A 1,410-nucleotide genomic window follows, 5' to 3' on the forward strand; every position below is an offset into this window, starting at 1 on the left:
ATATACAGAACTTCCATATTTTCCATAAAGAAGAGGCAGCATTTAATTGTGCACATCAATTTTTGGCATCTCTTCAACTCAACTCTCAGCGTCCCTTTCTGACAGCTTCATAACAAATGGATTTTGTCTACTTGCTCAAGACACTGTCAGTTTGATCTCAGAGTAAGCCACTGTCTGCACATTGTTGTCTAGTATTGGTACTCAATTAGTCCCACTTGATTCAATAAGATATAATGGAGAAATGCACACAATCACCACCTATCTTGAAAGTAGAACACCTATCTCTTCAGGCAGAGAACATGATTCTAGAGTCACAATGGGATCATCCAACCAAGGAGAACCCTGACCTGAGGAGCCAAGCCATATCTGCCGTGGACATCACAGAGATGTCTGAATCCCACTCATTTGGGTATCCCTCCCAGGTTCCTGGTGATGATTCTGCCAATATATCAAAGTTTCTTGCTCAGATGACCACCTGCTTGTCAACAACCAAGTTGCCTAAATCTCCAAATGATGATCAAGCAAAGGTGTGTTTTGACCACAAATCTCAGCAAATGGAAAGTTGTCAGGTCATATCTGGACCTTACCAAAGTACTTTGATGAAACAAAATGAGAAATATATTCTTGAATTTCTTTGTGAACCCACCAATCGGGAAGTAAACTCTCTGGAAAACATAAAGGTTGATAAAGGTGACAATCCCCAGCAGAATGCTATTATTTTCAAACATCTGAGCAGCAATGAAACCAACCAGAGAGATCATTCCCAAGAGGAATTACCTGACTCCATTGAAAAGGAAGTGAGTGGCACAGGTATAATGGACAACCTTCCAGACCTGATAACTCAGTGTATTCAGTTAGACAAGAAATGCAACAACAAGCCAGAGCTCCTACAGTCAGAGACCCAGCTTCCAATGTTGACTTCTCTGGTATGCAACCAAGCTCTCTACAACCCCAAAGATTCATGCAAGGAAAATTCTATACAGTTGCATGGAGGCCATCCCCTTCGTACCCCAGTCAAAAGAGCCCATCAGCAAGAAACTCACTTGTGCCTGTACTGCAGCCAGTCTGATCATTTCACAAGAGATTGCCTTGCCAAACGTTTTAGAGCCCCCCAAAGGATAAATAACCCAACACATAAGTAAAAAAATTCTAGGCAGATTGAGTTTTAAATGTATATCCTTCTCACCTTTAGCCTTACTGATTATACTCTGCACTAATGTTTAAATATAGGTGGGAAATGTGATATCACTTTATATACAGTCATGAACTAATATGCTTCTGGCAATTTAAATACCCAACTCATCCATTAGGTGACCTAGTAACAAAGAATTTGGTGACCTAAAACAATGAGGAAAATAATTCATAGACACTTTCTGTAGTTGTAATCAATCACAAAGATTGATCACAAAG

General features: G+C 40.0%; 1 protein-coding gene across 1 annotated transcript; it reads left to right on the forward strand.

Annotated features, from left to right (window-relative positions):
• The first annotated feature begins 233 nt into the window (after positions 1 to 233).
• Positions 234 to 1,142, forward strand: RTL4 (retrotransposon Gag like 4). The gene has a single exon (XM_004614501.2). It carries the CDS (start codon positions 234 to 236, stop codon positions 1,140 to 1,142), a length of 909 nt encoding a protein of 302 aa, XP_004614558.2.
• Positions 1,143 to 1,410: the final 268 nt, after the last annotated feature.

This window comes from Sorex araneus, chromosome X (genome assembly GCF_027595985.1).
Source record: "Sorex araneus isolate mSorAra2 chromosome X, mSorAra2.pri, whole genome shotgun sequence".
NCBI lineage: Eukaryota > Metazoa > Chordata > Mammalia > Eulipotyphla > Soricidae > Sorex > Sorex araneus.